The sequence below is a fragment of the Protopterus annectens genome, chromosome 7.part0 (assembly GCF_019279795.1).
Source record: "Protopterus annectens isolate FY-2018-M chromosome 7.part0, PAN1.0, whole genome shotgun sequence".
Classification (NCBI taxonomy): domain Eukaryota; kingdom Metazoa; phylum Chordata; order Ceratodontiformes; family Protopteridae; genus Protopterus; species Protopterus annectens.
Genome location: NC_056739.1, coordinates 1,195,320,303 through 1,195,344,678, shown reverse-complemented (window position 1 = coordinate 1,195,344,678; position 24,376 = coordinate 1,195,320,303). Strand labels below are relative to the sequence as shown.

The following is a 24,376-nucleotide window of genomic DNA, read 5'->3' as shown; positions in this document are numbered from 1 at the left end:
GAGGGCAGAGTCGGATCCGAAGTACCCAGTACTATCGGTGCCGACCCACTCCCGGCTCCAAGGCTGCATGGCTCCGAGCGCTCCGAGCCTGGATAGCGGCTCGGAGAAGGAGCAATGGGCTGAAAAAATGGGGTCGAGCTCCCCCCCAGAGGGGGGGGGCAGGACCACTCCCATCTGCATCTGAGCCTGGATGAACCTTCGCATCATCCGGTCCATATCAGCATCAGAAAGGCTACAGGTGGATCTCGAAGAGTCTACTGAGGTAGGCTTTGAGTGCCGCCTCGATAGCCTCGACGGAGATCAGGTCTCCTCCTCCTCGGGGCCCGGGGAGAAACAAGGTGACCGGAGCCAAGGAGGAGGAGATCCAGTAGCTGAAGCAGCCAGAGGGGAAGCCTGCTTAGCTGGGGGGGGGGGGCGAGACGGAGGTCTCGGCCCGCCGCTTATGGTGCTTCTCCCTCTGCTTCCTCTTCCTGGCCTCCCTCTCCTCCGACCCTTTAGCGGGAGTTTGAGTCCCGGGTGGAGGAGGAGGGGCAGGAACAGTAGAAACTACCAGGGTAGGTACTACTGGAGGGGCGGAGGCCGAAGCCGAGTCCGAGGCAAAAGTCCCGCCAGGACCAGCTTTGACCTCCGCACTTTCAATGCCCTGGGGTTGAACGCTGCACAGATAGTACAGCCCGAAGTGAGATGTTCAACCCCAAGGCATAGAACGCACCGAGTGTGGCCATCAGCCGGACAGAGACTATGGCCACACTCGGTACATTTAGAAAAGATAGGCTTTGGGGCCTCGGACATCTTTTTTTTTTTTAACAAAAAAAAAAAAAAGATTTAAAACAGAAAGACTAAACACACACACGCAGGCCCCAAAGAGACACTACACAAGCACACACTACGCAGCCAGCGAGGAGAGGGAATTATACCAAAAGTATATAAAACAAAGGGGAACCTAACTCTTTCACACAAATATTACATTTTTAGCAAAAAAAATTACACTTAATATTCAAAAAACAGCACTTAGCTTAAGGAGCTCAAGGATCAAGCCTTCCACCATGCGCGGCAAACTAGATCTGAGGTCATGGAGGGTGAGCAGGGCATTATGGGTGAGGGGAGGAGCTAGGAGCTCGGATCCATAAGCTGGAAACTGTTGCCGGTTCGGATCCGATATCGGATCCATACCCCACAGGTTGCTGACAAATGAATCTCCTACTTCAGATTAATTGTTACTGTTTGGCTTAGATTTAGTGTTGGTAATGGGTCAAGAACTTACTCCATAGGCAGCTTACAACAGGTGACAAACCAGATGGTTACATTTTGCAGCACTGACAAACATATGCTTCAAAACCATATCAGAACACACCTATCAGCTATACAAAACACCAGGTCAGAGTCCATCACCCAAAGAACTTTGTTCTAAGAACTAAGATGCACAATTTGCCTATCAAAATTATACCGCCATACTCTTCTTACGGAAAAGGATTTATACCATAGAAGCTAAATGGAACACTGAAATCACACAAACTGTGTTCACTCCTATTTGAATAGGATGTGGTAAGTAACTGTTAATATACATAAATCATTGTCTTTAATTGAAAATGTTGCTTTATGAAATACCAGGAATACCCATGACTGTCATGTGTAACGTCATGTCATTCCCACAATTCCAATATTTTAGAGCTTCTAATTAAAAATCAAAATAAATAAATAAAAAAATACTAAAGTAAACAAACTTAAAGCTTTACAAGATAAAAAAAAAATGTTTGGCCTAAAATGCCAGCTTCCATAAAATGTAATCTTCCATTAAGTAAGAAGCTGAAATTCCAGAATTTAATACCATCTTTTCTGAGGAAAAGAATTGTGTCTTTGGTAACTATTGTGCCTACTTACCTACCTACCTGCTTGGCAGACCTTCTGTCAAAGTGTTTCACATCTCTGGTAAGTCTCTCTCTAAAATGAATCAACCAAAAACAAAACACAAGTGTCCTGAAAGACAGCCAGTAAATACTCACATACAGGGTGGAGCTCATTTGTTGGTATTATGCCAATATCTTTAAAGTCCCAGTGGCTGACATAAGGGGCAATAAACTAGAGGACACTTGGATGACTCACTGGAAATTGATTACTACTAGTATTTCAGAAATGTTCCATCTTATTTACTTTCTGTCATGGGTCTATTTCTGTTAGCATCCAATGGATGAGTTGGGAGGGTGGCCTAATGATTAAAGTATTTGCCTTACAAACCCAAGGTGCAGGGTTTGAGTCCCACAAGGGATAATTGGCTAAGCTTAAAATGGCTCACAAGGGCATTAAGCTTAGTACTAACCTATGAGATACGCATTCAAAGTACCCATGTTCCATATATTATACTACCAATTCAACAGCAAGACAAGTTCATGACTACTGAATATTGTCCACATCATACCTTTCTTAAAGTTATCTTGTAAGCAGTCATGCATCACACTTTTGGATTCACCTTCTACTTAGTTTTATAGCATTAGAACTTTTCTGCTCATCCTCATCTGAAAAAGGAACCACTAATTAGCACAATTACAAATTTATCCAATCCTGTTATATTCTTCCTTATGTTTTCCATCCTAAATTGCAGACTAATAGTGCTGTATATCATTTTGTAATTTGCAGGTAGGCTTCTCCTTCCATCTGTTCCACAGTACAAGTTATAAAGACATTAAAGTGATATAGTTCCAACTTCTGAGCCCTATTGTAACTAATTAGTAAGACCCATTTCTGTGCATGCATTAATGTAGAACAGCTTTTTGCATTCCAGTCAGGTTTTTACCCTGACAACCCCACTTTTTTAACTCAATCTCTTGTACAGGAAATATCAGGTGTTGTCAAACTGGTAGTAAGCCACATGCTTTGATCATTCAGGAAAACTATTACATTTATATTTATTAACTACTGTCTATTCCCACCAACAAAACAAACATAATGACACTTTGGGACAGCAGAACATTCCACTCCCCCACCCCCCAAAAAAATTCTGTTTGTTGTTGTACACGTCTTTGCACATGTACTCCTAGAAAAAAAATAGCACAATAACGGAACAGGACAAGGGACACTTGAGACAGCACTGGCTCTTACCTCACTGGTGAGCAATACATTCATTCATTCCCATAGTCAGAACACTAATTCCAAAAAAGTTAAAGTCTACAAAGGTGTTAACTGTTTTCAGAATGGAAAAACTTGATCGCTATTCAAACTAATCTCCATATGTATACATAGAATTCACGCGTCGTGATTATGGCCACAAAACATGTAAATATATGACCCATGACCCGAGTACAGGGCATGCAAAGTAGACAGTAAGATCGGAACACTGTACAGCTGGGAGTTGTTTTGAAAGCAACCAATCTTCTGTACAGAAGAAAAACTGCCAACAGCATTACATGCACCAGTTCCAGTTATAGTGCATTTTTTCTGCTTGTGGATGCAAAGACATTCGCAGTCAGCTTTCAAAATTAGAAACCATAACCTGTGCACGAGTTAAAAACTAAAGACACCAGTAGTTGGTGCCTACAAAAAATTCTCTTCACTATTTTCATTAACAGCTACCTTAAGTTCAGTCATACAAACACCGTGCTAATACCATAAAGTAATAAAACATAACGTACCCATTATAAGGAACGCAACGTTGTGTGTGTATCACGTGCACGTCGCTTGAACTGCAGAACGTATTTAGTTGACATTGGCGTCATGCCGCACAAAAGTTTCTCCTTAAAGGAGAAGACTCTTGCATCGTCGACTAAAGTTTTTTTTTTTTTTTTTTTATAGCCTCCTAGCCAACCCTCAGCTGTAAGTGGGAGGGTACTCGCGTCCCCTCCCCCGCCCTCTGCCCTCTGGTCCCAACTTCCAGCGCGAAGAGAAGAGCGCAAACTTTATTAATTAAAATAAATAAATAACTACATAAGGCGCCCTTTACAAGGCCAGCCTGTACGGCGCCCTAGGCGGTCGCCTAGTTCGCCTATGCCTAAGGCCGGCCCTGCTCACATGTGAGGGAATGTGTGAGGGTTTCCATGAGTGTGATCAACTTTGGGGGAGCTGGTTTGTTGATTTGTGTGTGTGTGTGTGTGTGTGTGTGTGTGTGTGTGTGTGTGTGTGTGTGTGTGTGTGTGTGTCTGTGTGTGTCTGTGTGTGTGTGTGAGTGTGTGCATGTGTGAGTGAGTGAGTGCAGGAGGATGCCTTTGCAAATGCAATACATGGGCTGTTAGGGAGAACATTGCCACCATCAGGTCTTACAGTGCTAGTGCTTGATTCAGAGACATTCTAATGAGCTGATAATAAAATCTTTCACACTGTGGCCATACCTGTCTCTGCATTGTATTTTCTCACCATCAAGGTAATTGATTGACCTGCAGTGGATAATTACTCTGAGTGGTGAGCCTTTCTCTGAATCCTAGGATTTATCCAAGATAATGAACATTTTCTGTTTTATGTTCTATTAAGAGATGTCCACAAGGTTTAAATTTTAATGTACCTGCTTTGTCAAATTACATAACCATTTTTTAAACAGTTGTTATTTATTAGCTGTACCAGTTCTGCAAGTACTGAACACCCTTTAAAAATGTTATTGTCTTGCATGATTTTCATGCTGGCTTTATTCGGAATCCCCCAGCTCCTTACTTGTAGGCCATGATTTATCTGGTTTAGTGTATTCTAATCAGCATACATTCTTCCTCATTCTACCTACTTCTATAGCCCTTCAATTCTTAGCTCGAGGATCAGGGCCAAAGACAAAAATAATGGGGTACAAAAGCTCAAAATTAAGGACAGAGTTTAAATGTTGTTCTTATATACTTAGACAGTTGCTAAAACTTATTTTTTAATTTATTTTAATTTTATTTCATTTATTTTAGTTGCATTTTCTGAAGGAAATTAAATCCTGAAAGTCAAATGTTTGTCATTATTTAGTCATTACAGTCCTTGATTTGCCAGAAAAAAACACAATGTCTATGAGGAACAGACCAAAACATGATGCAAAATCGGAGACAGTTGAGAGCTATACCTTCCTTGTTCCCCTCCTCAGTCCTCATTCTAAAGATGCATGCTCTAAACATATTTCCTGAATGTAATATATAGCGTTTTATAGCTTTAAAAAGTAAGGTTAATTCCTATTGGGTATGCAAGTCACATCACATAATCATCCCAGTAGCACTTGGCACTCACAGTAGAAATTAATAAAAACTTCATAGAGGCTGGTAACACATCTAGCTTGACTCCATCTTTACTGAGTGTCCTGACAGATATTACAAGTCTTAAACTGACATCAACCCACCCTTCCCCTGCCAATTCTTCTGTGTTTCTTCCCACACTTCAAACACACCACATGAAACTGTCCTTCTTCCTCTATCCCCAAGCTCCAGCACCTTCCAGCCCCCAAATTCCACTTTTTCAAGCTTTCTGTGGCTAAGTGCCACTTATAAAATGTCCCCTGTGAATGTGGGTGGGAGGGTGGAGCTAGTTGCTTTGCTGTGAAAATCTTTGGGAAGCTGCAGTGCTAATTAACAAAAAATACATATACAGCAACTCCTTTTGCTGTTATGCAACCTTAATAGTTTCTTGGCTTATGCCCCTTTTGTTTTAAACTGAATTTCTGATGATGACAGAGTTGTGAGCCTAAGACAACAATGGAGGGTCAGCAAGAAGTGGTGAATCCACCCAAGCCCCAATAGTCCTTTAGTTTGGAGAAGAGGTTGGATAAGTTGGCCATATTGGTAGTTCAACTCTTATATGACATAGTAGACATAGTGGAGAATGTTATACATAAAGAAGCCACTTAGGCCAGACCCTCATTGTGCAGAAGGCACAGCTACCACTGTGTAGGGCAATAACGAGAGACCTCCATGCAGTGCCATCAGTCCTACATGCAAAAGCAATATATTTGAAAAACTGCCAAAGGCAGCGTGCTGCAGCTGTAAGCAGAGGGATTACAGGAGACTCAGTGTTGGGGATCTTGTAAGGGAAGAAGAGGTGGCAGTAAGGAGACAGGAATCAGTGACTTCAACACAACTATAGGAATGGATGAAATGAAGGAAGTGGAAGTGGGACCAGCGGGATTAAATTTAAGGAAAGAAGGAAAGTGAATAGAGTATACTACTTAAGTTTTCAAGAGAAGCAGTAGAAGTCATAAAGGTTCTAGGGCTGGCATGGTAATGCAAGTGCAATTTGGTGAGATAGATAACAAAAGTAAATGTGATTTACAAGACTGCAAAAAGATAGGCATTCTTTGAGTAAATAATTTCATTTTAGAAGTGCGTACTTAGCATCTTTGAAACAAAACTGCATCCCAGATTTTCCGTAGTCTCTTTTTCTCCATGGTTGGTGACAATCCCAGCAACAAAGCTATATGAGTGAGTGTGCAAACTGCAAACAATTATTTTTTTCAACTGCTGGTTTGGTAAAGACAGTGTATCAACACATTTGATACAGGTCTTTAAGTTAAACTAATTAATATATTAAATTAGTAGGGTAATCAATATCTTGTGACTTAATTTTAAGTATATAAGGAAAGTTTGTTTAGAGTTTTTTTTATCTGATGAAGTCTTCAGTGCAAGCTGAAAGTACGTATGGCTCTTGAATTAAATATATTTTATTCAGTGTTTATCATAGCAACATATCTTTCAGTTCTTCCACTTAGTTGGAGATTAGAGTTGGTTTTATTGTTCATTTTTCTTCAAGGAAGCCATTTCTGTGTTTTGTTGTCTGATATCTATGCATCTGATGACTCCAAGATTGCATGAGTCAGAGTAAAGCGAAAAGATAAATTGTAATTAAAAGCAAATTTTATACTGTGATGTTATAAAACGTTGGAGTTAGAATGTTTAGAAATAAGGGATGTGGGTGTCTTTGTCCCCAAATCAAGGGAGTGGTCCCCTAAAAAACATTTTGTCATGTGTGTTTGCTTGGAATATATCAATGTACTGTGTTACAAATGAAGGCATTGTTGATGGTTTGGGTACTCAACAGTTCCTGCTTGATTCTTTATATTTTGACCAAAGGAAACTTGACTGTTAAATCATTAGAGCCAGTAGATGATTTTAATACTGAATGACGAACATCAGTGTAACATTAACATTTTTTACACAGAAAAGGTACAGTGTGATACAAACTTTTCAAGGAGTCTATAGAATTTAAATTATATCAGAGAAGAAGTAAGAGCACACAGGAAAGACATGGGGCAACAACAAAATAGGTTATACTTCTTATCAATTAGAAATTGAAAAATGCAGACAAGCCTGGCCAAGCAGTCATTATCTCTTGCCAGGTTATTTTTCAATGAATTAAGGTAAAAGATGTTGCATTTTTTATTTTCAAGTGACTAGGGAAATAACTGATGTACTATACATTTGTTTCCCCAGTCTGAATTCTGAGAAGCGTCTTCGTGAGTTCCAGAAAATTTCAAGGGATAATCAAGCTATTCTCCAACGGATCACAAATAAGGAATCTGAGTACAGAAGGGAGAAATGGGAGAAAGAGTGGGACATAACCAATAAAAGATTGGAAAAAATTACCAGCTATCCAAGGACTGTGAAGGTAAAACATAAAAGAAAGAAAAGCAAAATATATTACAAGTACATTACTAGGATGAATACAGAAAAATTAATGCATTTCTGCATATAAACCAAAATAAGAGAGTTAGATAGAGTAGGTAGGAGTCTCCCAGCAACATTTAAATGTATCAGAATTCATTTCAGAGATGTAATGAACCGTTTTACTTCCATTTTATTTGCTTAGCATGAAAAATGGGCCATGAAGGATTTAGAAATGCCTGTAGGCACTGCATAAGAGAATATACATTTAGGCAATAGAAATACCTGAGAAAACATGTTATTAAAAAGCCTACATAGGAATAGTCCAGCAACAACACACAACTGTGAATCATATGTGGCTTCAGAGACTCTGCAATGCATCTACAAGGAAGGACCTTTGGTGTGCCATCATCATCACAGTGCATTGCCATAGTAACTGCCCATACACTGCAAAATACTACTGTGAGAAGGATATTGAACCAGAATGTCAGGCCATGCAAAAACAATGGCGTACAAGAGTGATATCAGGATGTTATTAAGCATAAAACCTGTAATAGCATGTAAGGCAATGCAACTAGGCATGATAGGGAGAGGCTAATATACAGAAAACTACCCCAATCAAGACTGACAGTAGGTTGTCACATGTACTGGTAAGGACACATATAACCATGTGTACTGAGGCTCACAGAATCAATGACTAAAGGATCTATATAGCTATTTTTATTAAGAATAATGTGACAGGCCACACACAAGGTAATGACAATATGGATCCAAAACACATCATTGGTGGCTGCAGTGTAACAAAGTACCAGTTGTTGGCTGATCACAGAGCTGGCATACACCGTTCTGTGGGCGTGGAAAACTAAATAGCTAAAGACTGACAGTGGGGAGAAGAACAGGTGAAACATGGCAATAACAGATGACTGTGTACATTGACTATGCAGCTTGCAGGGTGACCACATGATGTAAAACATCTGTTTGCAGCTCTGCACATGTAGCACACATGCTACATGGAATGCAAGTATGCCCTGCTTTAGTCACCTGTGTGCATGGCCTTAGGAGCGTGAGTGAAGCTGCATTAATGTGTGTGTGCGTGTGTGCGTGTGTGTGTGTGGTATATATGTATGTATTGCTGTATGTCATGTAATGCAAAGCAAATCTGTTCTATACTCTCCGTAAGACAACAGACATATGTCCAGCACACACAAAAACACACACACACGTCATGTACTCACACAAGCATTCACAGACAGAGAAACACACACAACAAACAAGCACACAAAACAACATAAGCAATACAGAGGCAACACATCTGATGTAAAGTTGTGTTTATAATAAATCCTACTACCAATACTTTAAAACAAGTAAAAAACACAATAGTACAGGATGAATATTTGGATTAAATATATTAAGAAGGCAGTATGAACTATTTACAGTAACAGTAGGTGATTAACAGGAAATTAACTCTTTATTTTTATTGAAAAACAAAATAACTGGCAAACCTTGAGATAAGAGCTCCATGATCCAAAATCCAAAGTCAAAATGTAACAAAACAAATAACTGAACATGGAGCAATCAAGGCTAAGAAATAATTCCACACAGCCGCAACCGCATATAAAAGTCCATTAACACAAGATGACAAATCTGTTAAAACACAGGTTTATTCAATGATGGTAAGTGCTTTCACTTAGGAGCTTCATCAGACCAAACATATACAAGAAGAACACATATATATAGGAAGCATGATAATTATTCATAATCATTCAATTAACTTCCATTAAAGTTATATACCCAATACAAATCTATAGTTGGGAGGCAATACATAAAAGTCACTATATAAAAATAACTACACAAAACATTAATACAATATATCCCTATCACTAAAACTAAATATATATATAAAAATATATACAAATATATAAATATATAAAAAATATATGACATCAGATAAAATTTCAGAAACAATAGCCAAATTATTTACAGAGCCTCCTCCTCTTTAGGACTGGTTTAATGGAAGCCCTCTCATTCAAGCCCTTGCCCCTATCCACTCTTAAACTAATAATCCAGCATGCTTTCCAGTATTCAGTATACGTTGTAACATCTCCCTCTCTTATACTTGGTTTAATTGCCTCCACAACCCTGAATTTAAAAGTATGATGTGCTCCTAGCTCAGTGACATGTTTCGACAGGGCATTATTAGGGGAACACTTCTTTATATTATACATGTGTTCCCTCATTCTATCTCGTAATACCCTGTTAGTTTTTCCCACATAAAATGCCCCGCAGAATTCACATTCCGCTAAGTATACTACATGGGGGGGTCATACAATTGTGAACACCTCTGAACCAAAAATCTTTACCTAAGTCTGGATGTTGAAAGACTTCTGTAGTGTTTATATAACGACAACAATTACAAGAACCACATGGTTCAGTGTAACCAACACATACCTGCTCCATACCCCTTTGACTAGTGCATAAAAGTTTCTTCAAATTCTTATGATTTCTAAATCTAAACCTGGGCATACTACCTACTATATGGCCAATCACATCGCCGACCAACAAGATCGGCCAATATTGTTGAAACAACTTTGTGACCAATCCCATGTCACTGGTATAATATAATGGAATCTTGGTAAAGATAACTCCACCAACACTCCTTGAACTTTCAAGGGGGTTAGAAGGCCCATAATATGGTTTTGCTTTAGTCTCTCTCAGAAGGGTCAAGTCCTCCCATTGTCTCTCTAACTCTGTTGGAGTATAACCTCTGTCTAGCAGTTTCTTTTCAATATTGGCTAACTCCAAATGAACCCCAGTCTCCGAAAGGTTCATTCTGGAAGCTCTCATACCTTGTCCTCTGACAAGGTTTTTGAACACGTAGCCCGGATGCTTGCTAGACCTGAAAAGAAAAGCATTTCTGTGACAAGTTTTGCGAAAAATATCTGTATTAATCATCCCTTGTTCCAGCTTCTCAACATATACATCCAGATATTCTATAAAATTGTAAGAAAACTTGTATGTAAATTTCAAGCATTCTAGCAGGCTATTCACAACCTCAGAGAAACTAACAAATTCTTGATAGGACCCACGCCACAAAATAAACAAATCGTCTACAAAGTGTCTATAAAACATAACATGCTCTCTGAACTCAACTCGATAGAATAACATATCTTCCTCCCATTGTGCTAGGAACATATTGGCATAGCTATTGGCACAAGAAGTGCCCATAGCTACGCCATGTTTTTGTAAATATACCCCATCTCCAAACATGAAAACATTATTATTAAGTACCATTTCTAAAAAGAAACAGATCAAATCAACCTGTGGAGCTGAATATTCACTGTGTATATTTAAATATTTCTGCACATATTGTATACCCAATTCATTGGGTATCATGGTAAACAAAGATTGTATATCTAATGTGGCAAACGCTAAACTATGAGTGTCCGCCACTTCCTTCAGACACTCATAGAGGTCCACTGGAAATTGTTTAGAATCTTTCAAAACAGTTGAATTCAGGTTGATCACAGGGCGCAGGAACTTTTCTATATACAATGAGAGGGATTCAGTGACCCAACCTCCTCCTGCAACAGTGGGCCTCATAGGGGGATTAATGGGATGCTTATGAATTTTAGGTAACCCCTGAATAATAGGAATTAACGGATTATCAACAATCAAGAAAGCAGAGACCTCATCAGTAATAAGAGCTGCTGTCTTAATGTCTATCATATCATTGTTAACAGTATGAATAATCCTATGCACATCTTCTATCAAAATCCTATTATAAAATGTAGTATCATCCAATATATCTTGCATGGACTTTTCATAAAAAGTCCTATCCATAACCACTATTAAACCACCTTTGTCCGCAGGACGAATTACTAAGATATTACTATTTTGTAAGGTGTAAAGGGCCTTCCTCTCCTTAAAAGTAAGGTTATGTCTCAATTGTTTATTCATAACAGGTGTCCTATTATCATAAAACCGAAAAATCTCATCTTCTGTTAGCTTACAATAAGCTTCGACCAAGATGATTCACAGGTATAAAACTACTAGGTTTCCTCAGATGTAAATCCTGACTACAATCACTATTAACTTTAGAAGTATCATTATAGCCATAAATGTGGCGTAACATTACATCTCTGCAAAACATTTTCAGGTCTAAGATATTGTCCTCAATTCTACTTGGACAAGTGGGTATAAAATTCAGACCTTTACACAACACATTATGTTCTTCCAACGTCAGTGGATGATTTGAAATATTATAAATCAATGAGGTTTCATTTTGCCCCACATTTTCTTTATAGTCTGAATCATGTGTGATTCCCCTGACAATTTCCATTTGTACCTGCCTGTGCTGGTCGACCTTCATCTCCCCCCTCCCCTGTCCACTCGAACAAGCAATGGAAAAGGGAGTTCACCATTGGCCCCATTACAATTATGCTCAGGTGCTCCATTATTGCTAATAATCCTACCGTTAGTTTAAGTATAAGAGAAGGAGATGTTAGAACGTATACTGAATACAGGGAAACATGCTGGATTATTAGTTTAATAGCGGATAGGGGCAAGGGCTTGAACGAGAGGGCTTCCATTAAGCCAGTCCTAAAGAGGAGGAGGCTCTGTAAATAATTTGGCTATTGTTTCTGACATTTTATCTGATGTCATATATTTTTATATATTTATATATTTGTATATATTTTTATATATAAAACCAAAACGTGAGGTGCGAGTACCAATCCAAGACACACCGGAAGATTCCACAAAAATACTCCAAAGATCTTGAACGCCAATTTATTTTAAAGTAAAATGCGTTTTCGCCGCTACAAACAAGAAGCAGCTTCCTCAGAACAACATCACTGAAAGGTGCCAAAAATCATTTTAAATATGTACAGGAAGTTCTTTAAACGACATCATTTCCTGTCTTGGCGCTCTGAAATTGAAGTCTTGTTCAACCAAATGGACTCCACCTGTGAAAGTTGCAAGCACACAACTGAACTGAAGGCAGCCTTCTCGAAATCCAACATTTGCAGTGAGCATCACATTCCTTCACCCAGACTCATACAAATTCAACATATTCATTCTGTTACAACAAAGCAGTCATACACTGATGCTATCTGGCATCAGTGTATGACTGCTTTGTTGTAACAGAATGAATATGTTGAATTTGTATGAGTCTGGGTGAAGGAATGCGATGCTCACTGCAAATGTTGGATTTCGAGAAGGCTGCCTTCAGTTCAGTTGTGTGCTTGCAACTTTCACAGGTGGAGTCCATTTGGTTGAACAAGACTTCAATTTCAGAGCGCCAAGACAGGAAATTATGTAGTTTAAAGAACTTCCTGTACATATTTAAAATGCTTTTTGGCGCCTTTCAGTGATGTTGTTCTGAGGAAGCTGCTTCTTGTTTGTAGCGGTGAAAACGCATTTTATTTTAAAATAAAATAAATTGGCGTTCAAGATCTTTGGAGTATTTTTGTGGAATCTTTCGGTGTGTCTTGGATTGGTACTCGCACCTCACGTTTTGGTTTTGCTTGTTTGTTCTTTTGCACTTGGTTTGTATTTTTATATATACATTTAGTTTTAGTGATAGGGATATATTGTATTAATCTTTTGTGTAGTTATTTTTATATAGTGACTTTTATGTATTGCCTCGCAACTGTAGATTTGTATTGGGTATATAACTTTAATGGAAGTTAATTGAATGATTATGATTAATTATCATGCTTCCTATATATATGTGTTCTTCTTCTTGTATATGTTTGGTCTGATGAAGCTCCTAAGTGAAAGCGCTTACCATCATTGAATAAACATGTGTTTTAACAGATTTTTCATCTTGTGTTAATGGACTTTTATATGCGGTTGCCGCTGTGTGGAATTATTTCTTAGCCTTGGTTGCTCCATGTTCAGTTATTTGTTATTTATTTTGCATGTAAATGATCTGGACCTTGTTACATAATAAAACAAATGAACAAAGTGTGTTACTTCAGTGTTATGTCCAAACATGCAATAATATATAGAGAAAGATTAACACCATAGCTCTAGCAATGCATAACATATATATAAAAATGCAGACTCATATCACTTCATAAGTTTAGGCCCATTTGTGTAGCAACAACCAAAAAAAAAAACTACTGTTCCCAATTTAAATTTATGGTTAAGTCACTGACTTACATATTTACGAGCAACATTATGTTTAAAGTCTAGTTGTAAAGCTTTTGCGAAGCTTGTTAGAGTGGGCAGAGGCTTGGACTGAGATTCCACCACAGCAGGACATTTGTGATGTAACAGCAATAGCAGAGCAAGGAACAGATACAGGGGAAGACAATACAACAGCAGTCACTGCTGAGGTAGAGACAAGTGCAGCGAAAACTAATGTGGGAAGCAGCCATGTTCACAGGTTCATAGGTATATACTAGGCTAACGAGCACTAGGGCCGTTAAAGGCCTAGTTGTGGACAATTCAAAGGCATAGATTGCATGAAAATGCAATGATTGATACTGTGCAAATGACATGTAATAAGAAAACCCATACATACTGTGTATGCATCCACCCATTCTGAATGCCATGACAAACAGAATAAATTATGGGAGCCATGCTAGGCATAGAAGCAACAGCAGCATGCATTAGTAACCTCCATCACAACAAGTACTGGCAATGCTGTGTACCCCAGTTGTCCATGTCAATAAAGACAATACAGGAGTGACAGCCATATCAACATCAAACATATCAGCAGATAATTGATCAGTTCAGAGTGGACAGAAATACACTACAGGACCTAGATGAATTGTGTTACCCATGAATGGAATTAAGGGATTTATGCGTGGTATGCTGGAATGCCTTCTGTGTGGAGTCTGCATGTCCTCCCCGCGGTCGAGTGACGCTAAAGACATGCAGGTAGGTGTGAGTGTGAATGGGTGTGCCTTCTTTGAAGGTTGGGTGTCTGGCTAGCAACTCAGCACCGTAAAAATCCACTGCCAATCATGAGTGGACCGGAGTTCCGCTGTGGTGACCCCTAACCGGGAAAAGCCGAAAGACTTTTTATGCATGGTATGCCTGTACCTGTGGAAACAAATGCATATGTAGTGTTCACCAACCTAGCTGTAGGGACCTTCCTGTGACCTACAGTGACATATTAAGTATATCACAGGATTCTGTATCTTGAATACTTATCCAGTTCTTCAACATATTGATACAACATGTGGAGAAGCATATCTACTTTCCAAGTACATCAGAGGAGAAACCCAACACTGTGAATGCACTCAGAAAGATTGTATGTGTCTATCTGATGACCAGGAACCATAGAATGCACCTGTTTTGGTATTAACACTCCACCTGATCCAAATGTACAGGCATATATAAGTAAGAAAGGCTATTACCCCCTAATCTCAGATATAGTCTCTATTGGCCAGAGCATTATCTATAATGTATCTATGTGCCACCTGGGAAGGTCACAATATTCACCTAAGTGGCATACAGTTGTCCTTTACCAATGGCTCCTTCAAGGGAACTTCCCAAAGGGTCGCCTGCTTGGTAGATACATACATAATGCAGACAGAATGAGCTATGCAGACAGCTGCCATAAATGCTAGAATCAAACCACATATAATGTGTTTTATGTGTTGCAGGCAATGCCCTTGAGCCATGGGCAAAGAGCCTATTTGTACCCCACAGACCATGGAGGAAATTACATAGCATATGGCCATATGCTGATATCAGAAACACTGTGGAACATATAACTGAACTTCAGAATGATAGATTCTATCGTTTACACCTCCATTAAGGCACTACAGTAGAATCCTGACTTTTGCAGCAAAATAATTTGCAGTGTGTGCCATTCTATGCAGCATGTTCTTGCAGAAACAAGTAGTGTAGTCAGATAACACCACAGTAGGACATGACATTTGTGATGTAGCAGCAGTAACAGATCAACAAAGTGATACGGGGAAGACAATATAACAGCAAAGTCAATGCTGAGGTAGAGTCAAGTGTAGTGGTTTTTCAACGCTCACAAAGTGACAGCAAATAGTCCAGAACCATGGGCTATAACACAGACAAATAATAATATGATGCTTGCTGTAGTAGCTATGCAGTGCATGATCTCGGCAAGTGTGTATCAGATATCAGCATACCCACACAAGACAGGGGTTTTGTAGGACATAGTTAACATCATTTGCACAGGTGGGAGGGGGCACAGTGCCAATTGACTGCAACACTAAAATGTGAGGCAGGGTTATGGGAAGGAAGTCGGCTGCCTCACACTCTAGGTAGCTCCTGAATGTCAGCAATCACATTGTTTTCCTGGCATGAGTATTTCTATATGCATTGCCTTCCTCAGGTGGCCATACCATACCTGTACACCTGTGGACAAAACATTTCTTTTATTGGGTGAATATGCCAGACTACTCCATGCATGTGTTACTGACCATGCCCCACCCACTATATTTACCTGCGTATCACCTGCAGTTACTAATTAATAAGGCCACCTCCCCAGTATATGATACTGTAACCATGCAAGTATGTAGCTAGGACAATAACCAGTCCTATTTGCCTGGGTATCCCATACAGTTTCCTGTTGACGTGTCCTTCCCTATCAGTACCAGGAGTAAACAGGTGAGCTGTGTGACTGTATGCTGGCCCTGCATGCATCAAGTGAGGACATCAGTATACACACACAAATATATCTATATATATATATATATATATATATATATATATATATATATATATATACACACATATATATATATATGTATATATATATATATATATATATACACATATATATATATATATATATATATATATATATATATAGATACATATGCATCTATATCATATTATCGTACAATGTAAATAGCGAACGCTATTTCATCATACTGATAATATCAAAACAACAAAATATCGAACAAACAAAACAGTGAATTTTTTCCCAGGGAAAAAATTTGCTGCTCCGTAAAAAAAAAAAAATAAAATTCGATGTTCCGTGACTTCGTTATTTTGCCATTTCGACAGTATCGGATCGACTAAATAGCATTCACTATTTAGTCCATTCGATACTGTTATATAGACCCTATGAAGGATGAATATTGGGATGAAATATATTAAGAAGGCAATATGAACTATTTACAGTAACAGTAAGTGATTAACGGGAAATTAACTGTTGATTTTTATTGATTTTGCATGTAAATGATCTGGACCTTGTTACATAATAAAACAAATGAACAAAGTGTGTTACTTCAGTGTTATGTCCAAACATGCAATAATATATAGAGAAAGATTATTAACACCATATCTCTAGCAATGCATAACATATATATATAAAAATGCAGACTCATATCAATTCATATGTTCAGACCCATTTGTGTAGCAACAACCAAAAAAAAAAACTACTGTTTTAATTAAATTTATGGTTAAGTCACAGTCACTGACTTACATATTTACGAGCAACATCATGTTTAAAGTATAGTTGTAAAGCTTTTGTGAAGCTTGTTTGAGTGAGCAGAGGCTTGGACTGAGATTCCACCACAGTAGGACATTTGTGATGTAACAGCAATAGCAGAGCAAGGAACTGATACTGGGGAAGACAATACAACAGCAGAGTCACCGCTGAGGTAGAGTCAAGTGCAGCGAAAACTAATGTGGGAAGCAGCCATGTTCACAGGTTCATAGGTTCATAGGTATATACTAAGCTAACGAGCACTAGGGCCTTTAAAAGCCTAGTTGTGGACAATTCAGACATAGATTGCATGAAATTGCAATGATTGATACTGTGCAAATGACATGTAATAAGAAGACCCATACGTACTGTGTATGTATCCACCCATTCTGAATGCCATGACTAACAGAATAAATTATGGGAGCCATGCTAGGCATAGTAGCAACAGCAGCATGCATTAGTAACCTCCATCACAACAAGTACTGACAATGCTGTGTACCCCAGTTGTCCATGCCAATAAAGATGATACAGGAGTGACAGCCATATCAACATCAAACATATCAGCAGATAATTGATCAGTTCAGAGTGGACAGGAATAAACTACAGGACCTAGATGAATTGTGTTACCCATGAATGGAATTGAGGGATTTATGCGTGGTATGCTGGAGTGCATTCTGTGTGGAGTCTACATGTCCTCCCCACGGTCGAGTGATGCTAAAGACATGCAGGTAGGTGCGAGCAAGAATGGGTATGCCTTCTTTGAAGGTTGGGCATTGGGCTGGCAACTCAGCACCGTAAAAATCCACTGCCAATCATGAGTGGACCGGAGTTCTGCTGTGGCGACCCCTAACCGGGAAAAGCCGAAAGACTTTTTATGCTTGGTATGCCTGTACCTGTGGAACAAAGGCATGCCTAGTGTTCATCAACCTAACTGTAGGGACCTTCCTGTGACCTACAGGGACATATTAAGTATATCACAGGATTCTGTGTCTTCAATACTTATCCAGTTCTTCAGCATTATGATACACCATGTGGAGAAGCATATCTACTTTCCAAGTACACCAGAGGAGAAACCCAACACTGTGAATGCACTCAGAAAGATTGTATGTGTCCATCTGATGACCAGGAACCATAGAATGCACCTGTTTTGGTATTAACACTCCCCCTGATCCAAATGTACAGGCATATATAAGTAAGAAAGGCTATTACCCCCTAATCTCAGATATAGTCTCTATTGGCCAGAGCATTATCTATAATGTATCCATGTGCCACCTGGGAAGGTCACAATATTCACCTAAGGGGCATACAGTTGTCCTGTACCAATGGCTCCTTCAAGGGAACTTCCCAAAGGGTCGCCTGCTTGGTAGATACATACATAATGCAGACAGAATGGATTATGCAGACAGCTACCATAAATGTTAGAATCAGGCCACATATAATGTGTTTTATGTGTTGCAGGCAATGCCCTTGAGCCATGGGCAAAGAGCCTATTTGTACCCCACAGACCATGGAGGAAATTACATAGCATATGGCCATATGCTGACATCAGAAACACTGTGGAACATGTAACTGAACTTTAGAATGATATAGTCTATCGTTTACATCTCCAGTAAGGCACTACAGTAGAATCCTGACTTCTGCAGAAAAATAATTTGCAGTGTATGCCATTCTATGCAACATGTTCTTGCAGAAACAAGTAGTGTAGTCAGATAACACCACAGTAGGACATGACATTTGTGATGTAGCAGCAGTAACAGATCAACAAAGTGATACGGGGAAGACAATATAACAGCAAAGTCACTGCTGAGGTAGAGTCAAGTGTAGTGTTTTTTCAACGCTCACAAAGTGGCAGCATCTGGTTCAGAACTATGGGCCATAACACAGACAAATAATAATATGATGCTTGCTGTAGTAGCTATGCAGTGCATGATCTCGGCACCTGTGTATCAGGTATCAGCATACTCACACAAGATAGGGGTTTTGTAGGACATAGGTGGGCGGGGGCCCAGTGACAACAACACTAAAATGTGAGGTAGGGTTATGGGAAGGAAGTCGGCTGCCTCACACTCTGTGTAGCTCTTGAATGTCAGCAATCACATTGTTTTCCTGGCATGTGTATTTCTGTATGTATTACCTTCCTCAGGTGGCCATACCATACTTGTACACCTGTGGCAAAACATTTCTTTTGTTGGGTGCATATGCCAGGCTACTCCATGCATGTGTTACTGACCATGCCCCCCACTATATTTACCTGGGTATCACCTGAAGTTACTAATTAATAAGGCCACCTCCCCAGTATATGATACTGTAACCATGCAGGTATGTAGCTAGGGCAATAACCAGCCCTGTTTGCCTGGGTATCCCATACACTTTCCTGTTGACATGTCCTTCCCTATCAGTACCAGGAGTAGATAGGTGAGCTGTGTGACTGTGTGCTGGCCCTGGACATCAGTATACACACACACACACACACACACACACACACACATATATATATATATATATATATATATATATATATATATATATATGTGTGTGTGTGTGTGTGTGTGTGTGCGTCTATATCATATTATCGTACAATGTAAATAGCGAATGCTATTTCCTTGTACCGATAATATCAAAACAACAAAATATCGAATGGAACAGCGAATTTTTTCCCAGGGAAAAAATTCACTGCTCCCTAAAAAAAAAAATAAAATTCGATGTTCCGTGACTTCGCTATTTTGCCATTTCGACAGTATCGGATCGACTAAATAGTATTCGCTATTTAGTCCATTCGATACTGTCATATAGACCCTATATATATATATATATATATATATATATATATATATATATATTCTGATTTGGAATGCCTACATGCGCTCCACCCTTTTATATGTCTCAGACATGCACACAACAACTTAATGACTCTTTCTGTTTGACAGGCACCACAGGATTTCAGGGGTGCAATAGGTACATTACCACCTCAGTTCTCCTTTTTTTTTACAATCTAATGTTCCATCTCAACATCCAGAACAGCTTTGCAGCAACCATAATAAATTCTGTTTTTATGTTTGAAAGTAGTCTTGCAAAAGATGGCAACTGTGCTTTATGTTGCAGCAACACAGGGCTCTTAGCATGGAAGATATGCAAATCACGCTATATAGCACAGATGTCTTTGAACTGCTTCCTGTGACGCACTGCACTAACTGTACCTAGTGGTTAGCCATGCCCATACTGCTTAGTAAAAGGCATGTAATCTCTATACTTGTGCATTTGGGACCGCTAGTAGTGCCATGGTGCAGCATTACACTGTACAACATCTAATTCAGAAACATGTACCTGTGTGCACAGGTCTAGCATATTAATATGGGGAACTTAAGAATATGAAAATCTTGCTTCATGTTCACCTTGCACTTAAAATGCCTTCTATCGTGAGTCATGCTGATACTGTTTCACGTGAGGCATGTGATGTCTGTGCATGCATATCTGGGACCATGTGTAGTGTCATGGTGCAGCAATACATTGCACAATATGTGATTCAAGGATCAAGATTAGAACACTGAACATTTGAAATGTCGAGTGTTCTAATATCGACCCGTTTTCAGCGAACGCTGAAAATATCGAAGAAACAGAAAACTGAATTTTTTCCTAGGGAAAGAATTCGGTTGTCCGTTTCTGTTGCTTTGGTATTTTCAGTGCTTTGGTGGAAATTTACGGGTCAGGTTCAGGTAAGTGTGCGATTGTGTGGACGTGTGGATTAGGGCGGGTTATATGAGTTAGGGTTAGGGCGTGGGTCAGGTAAGTGTGCGATTGTGTGGACGTGAGGGTTAGGGCAGAGTAGGTGAGTTAGGGTTAGGGTTAGGGCGCGGGTGAGGTGACTGTGTGATAGTGACAGACCTTAGGGTTAGGGTTTGGGTTAAGGTAAGTGGATAGTTAGTGGTGTATGTATAGTTTAGTGTAAGGTTCGGTGTAAGAGTTTAGGTGTTTGTGTGTGGATTGCTGTTTGTTTGGTGTGCTTGTGTTGTGTGTATGTGTTCTGGAACAGTGAATTTTTTCCCTAGAAAAAAATTTGCTGTTACGAATGTTCGATGTTTTGTATTTTCGAGTGCTACGGTTCGATATTAGAACACTCGACATTTTGAATATTCGATCTTCTAATATAGACCATTGATTCAAGAATATGAATCTGCATGCATGGGCCTACCATATTGTTCTTTGAGTGGACTAACTGAGTGTTCATGGCTGCTTCATCCTCCATGTACAGCAGGGCTCCCACTAGGTTTACCAGGAAGAACAGGAGTTTCCTGTTCTTCCTGCACAGAGACATCAAGGATCATCTGCTAGACTATTATAGTGACCTTATTAAAAAGGCCAACATCAGTTTTTTTATCTGGCACTGATGCTGTCCAGTGCATGGACATCATCCATATGTGGGAACAATACGGTAACCCAAAGCAGTTCCATACAGTAACCAGTAACAAGTTCAGAGACTGGTGTTTGCTGAATTGCACAGGTAATTGGGTGCCTGCATTTCTGGAGTGACTTGAGAAGCCACTGGACCAGTGGGCCCAAGCCATCAGATCTCCAGAGGACCAATTGGCCCATGGCATCTTCAGCTCAAGTGTGTGATGTCTGGGATCAATGCCTTATGAGTTGGCATGGCAGTCCAATCATGCCAGAAGCCTACCATATCTCATTCATATTGTTATCCATCTTTTCTGTGTCTTTCATCATAACCTTTTTATTGTCCTGACCTCCTCATAACCATTTGTGTACCCTCTGTCTATATGTACCTATCTACTATCCACCCCCACCTTTTTCTATGTCTACCCTCTCCATAATTGGCTGTCCTTGTCGGCTACATGCCCTTCTTAATCTATCCCATGCAAAGCCATTTCTTGATACATTCCCCATCTACCCTTCTCTTTTAATAAGAAAAGGAGGCTATATTCCCCCCAAAATACATTCCTTCTTTGGGCTGTATGTTCCATATTGGTTATCCTTATGTTCTTTCCTCGGCCTGTTGTACTTCCCTTTCCTTCTTTACTAACACTCCATGTTCTTCCCAATTTATGTTATGCACATCCATACTGGTGTTCATGTTGCCTGCTCTGCTTTCCTATGCTTCCTACCTGCCACTGTTTGCCATTTGTTGTTGCTATCCACAACAGCACTGCCCATAGCCACATGTAATACTTTGGGCAAAGAGAGATGGCTTTGTCATGACATCATGTTAAGCCACCCATGCACTGCTTCTCCATTCATAGGTTCATAGGTAGGTACTAAGCTATTGGCCCAAGGGCCTATGTAAGCTTAGCCAACAAGGTTCCCTGGCTTACGCCACCCAAGAAAGTTATTTTCCTGTTCCACTGTCGAGCAGAGACACAGAAGTGATCCCCGGGGTGTATTTCCTATTTCCCATCCACTAATCAAGATTTTTCTTGAAGAGTGCAAATGAAGAACTTTGCTTGACATAGATGGGTAGCCTGTTCCAGAGTATGGGAAGTCTCTGGGACAGGAATCTATCCCTCCAGCATGTCCTGTTTATTGTGGTGACAAGGTTTAGTTCCCTAGAGCATGTAGCTTGGAGGGATTGGGATTTCTTTAGGTGTAGCATGTCCAACAGCTCTGGGTTTGACATAGCTTTATATGTTAGGCAGAGATCACCTCAGAGTAGGCGATATGCTATGGAGTAAAGCTGGAGTTTTTTGAGGCGGTCAGTGAAGGGCATTTGTTTGAGGCCAGTAATCCTCTTTGTGAGGTACTTCTGTGGCCTTTCCAGCTGCTGCAGATGTCTTGTGAGGTACATTCCAAAATGGTGTTGTTCTCTATAATGGGTCTAATGAGTGTCGAGTAGAGGGGAACAATGACCTCTTTTTTCCTGGATGAGAACCCTTTAATGATGAGGTGTGCCATGTAGAAGGACTTCCTGACTACTGTGGTGATGTGACTATCAAAGGAGAGACTACTGTCCACCTGGGTCCCAAGGTCTCCTATCACACATTCGGTATTAAGTAGATTGCTGCCTATGTGGTAGTTCATGGGTACAGAGTTTTTACCAAAGGGGATGACACTACGCTTTTTGGCATTCAGCTTGAGGCCATGGCTCTGACACCAGGCATCTGTCTCAGCGAGGCCCTTCTGTAGGATGTCCACAACATTTGGGGACTTGACTATGGCTCCTAGTTTGCAGTCATCTGTGAACTTCATTAACAAAGAAGGCCTCTGGCTAATGAAGTTCGCAGTCATCTGCGAACTTCGTTAGCCAGAGGTCTTCTGTGTTAGCCTGTACTTCAGAGAAGTAGATACCAAACAGGAGAGGTCCCAGGACAGAACCCTGTGGTACTCCACTTGTCACTGCTTTGAGGTCAGATTTGGAGTCTGCAACTTTTACAGTGTAGGTTCTGTCACTGAGCCAGTTGGCAACCCATCTTATGATGTAGGGATTTATACCTAGTTTAGTGAGTTTCGCTATAATTCCAGAATGGGGGATGGTGTTGAAAGCCTTGGCGAAGCCACGATAGGCTGTGTGAGCCACCTTACCCTCATCTACGGCTTTGGTGACTGCCCCAAAGAAGTCAATCAGGTTCAGGAGGCATGATCTGCCTTTCACAAAACCGAACTGGGTGGGATCCAGAATTGGAGGTTACCAATATCTTTGTTTATGAGTTCCATGATGATACATCCCATGGCCTTGCAGACCAGGCTCATCAGGCTAATAGGTCGATAGTTCCTGGGATCAGTGGTGGCTCCCCCTTTGTGGAGTGGGATAACTGTTGCTGTGCGCCATTCAGTGGACACAAAGCCTGATGCAAGGCTATTATTGAACATGGTGCTTAAGTGGGGAGCCAGTTCGTTCTGAAGTTCGTGTAAAACACAGCCTGGGATGTTGTACAATCCCATGGATGCTGTGTTTTTGGCTTTAGAGAGTGCAGCTTTTACCTGCGTAGTTGTAATTACATGGACTCTGCATTCTTCCTGTATAGATATGGGCCCTTTAGGGGGTGAGGGGGGTAAAGTTAGCACTGAACCTATCTGCCAGGATGTTGGCAATATCAGTTGGTTCTGTAATTTTCGTGCCTTTGTGCTGTAACTCAGAGCAGAACTGGGTGTTGCCATTGAGATTCTTGACATAGCTATAGAATGCTTTGTGGTTGTCCTTAGAATTAGTGGCAATTTTGTTTTCATAGCTAGCTTTGGAGGATCTAATAAGGGATCTCAGCTTCTTACTGAGGCTGACCAGGGAGCTCCCCCACTCATGGGATTTTACTCTCTTTTGCAACAGTTTCTTCCTTCTGTTGTACAGTTTGTTTATGGCAGGGGACCACCAGATTGGCTTCGTTTTTTTGGAGGATAGCATCTTGGTTCTGTTTGGGATAGCAAGATCCATGCACTCGTGTAAGTGCTTATAGAATGCATT

General features: G+C 40.1%; 1 protein-coding gene across 1 annotated transcript in view; it reads left to right on the top strand.

Annotated features, from left to right (window-relative positions):
* LOC122806958 overlaps window positions 1-24,376 on the top strand; it is a 157,799-nt gene that overhangs the window by 63,117 nt on the left and 70,306 nt on the right. Inside the window, exon 4 of the mRNA XM_044077808.1 lies at window positions 7,371-7,545. Within this exon, the coding sequence (XP_043933743.1) occupies window positions 7,371-7,545 (175 nt within the window). The remainder of the gene's footprint in view (window positions 1-7,370; window positions 7,546-24,376) is intronic.